The 1,086-nt window shown below is 41.9% G+C and overlaps 1 protein-coding gene across 1 annotated transcript in view; it reads right to left on the bottom strand.

The window, feature by feature from the left end:
• The window catches only part of LOC116673676 (coagulation factor XIII A chain-like), a gene marked incomplete in the record, with an annotated part of 36,089 nt that overhangs the window by 21,021 nt on the left and 13,982 nt on the right, over nucleotides 1-1,086 (bottom strand). The window contains 2 exon segments of the mRNA XM_032505892.1: nucleotides 1-130; nucleotides 501-597. The exon segment at nucleotides 1-130 is cut by the window's left edge and continues 47 nt beyond it. Of these exon segments, the coding sequence (XP_032361783.1) occupies nucleotides 1-130; nucleotides 501-597 (227 nt within the window).

The following is a 1,086-nucleotide window of genomic DNA, read 5'->3' as shown; positions in this document are numbered from 1 at the left end:
TTGAAGGTGACTTTCACCAGGAACTCCTGACCGCGGCGGACCACCAGGTTGGGGGTGTTGTAGGCGCCCGTGTGGTGTTGCTCTTCGTTTATCTGCTGACACATGTCGACCTTCTCTACCGACAGATACGCTGAGAGGAAATGAAGAAAGGGAGAGTACATCATGTATGTATGCTATTGGTCTATTTCCACTATGTTCCGCTTCTTGGATTGCTCCCTTCCCACTGGAGGAAGATTTCCAGACTAGTGCAACAGCTAGTTAGACTATCTGTCCAATTGGAGTTTTCTGTTGCGCGACTAAAACAACTTTTAATCAAAAACACGTTCCACCAAAACAAGTCCCTTCCCGAGGCTAGAAGATGTGGCCCAGCCAGACCCTCCTTTGCGGCGCTGTGGAGGAAGGTCTGCCAAAGCGAGATGCCGTTGATCACTGATCAGAAAATGTTTTCATTATCATCTTCACAGACAGATAAAAACATGAATACATTAAATGGGTCTTACTGCCGTCAGGTGCAGGTGCTCTGGCTGTGGGAGAGTCAGGAAAAGCCTCAAACTCTGGAAAATCGTCTTCTAAACTCCCAAGGTTGGTGGTCGGCACCTAAAGATTAATAACAGAAAATATTAAAATGAAGGAGAGCAATGAATACATGTAAGAGCAATTCCATGTTGTACTCCATCAACATGGAGGTAGTTTACAGTCCCTGACAAAAGTCTTGTCGCTTATCTATTTTGTAGAAACACCTGCTAGTAACCTGACTTTAATTAATCAATTGGTGTAAGAAGTAGCTCATATGAAAAGCTAAAACCCTCCCAAATGTTGCTTGCACTGATAAATTAGTTTCACTAAAAAAATTTATTATTTAAACAACAGAAGTCAAATTTGTGGCCAAAAGTTTTGTCGCCTATACATAATTGAAACAGATTTATCTACAACATACGAAAATCAGCAAATGAAATAGTGGTGCTGTGAGATTCAAATTTAATATCTTGTATGACATCCATGAGCTTGAAGGACTGCATCCATGCGGCTTGGCAAGGATTCATACAATGTGTTGATGAAGTCATCAGGAATAGCTAGGAAAGCAGT

Source organism: Etheostoma spectabile, chromosome 24 (assembly GCF_008692095.1).
Source record: "Etheostoma spectabile isolate EspeVRDwgs_2016 chromosome 24, UIUC_Espe_1.0, whole genome shotgun sequence".
NCBI classification, from domain to species: domain Eukaryota; kingdom Metazoa; phylum Chordata; class Actinopteri; order Perciformes; family Percidae; genus Etheostoma; species Etheostoma spectabile.
Note: the sequence above shows the minus strand (reverse complement) of the source record. Positions and strands in the feature narration are given on the sequence as shown.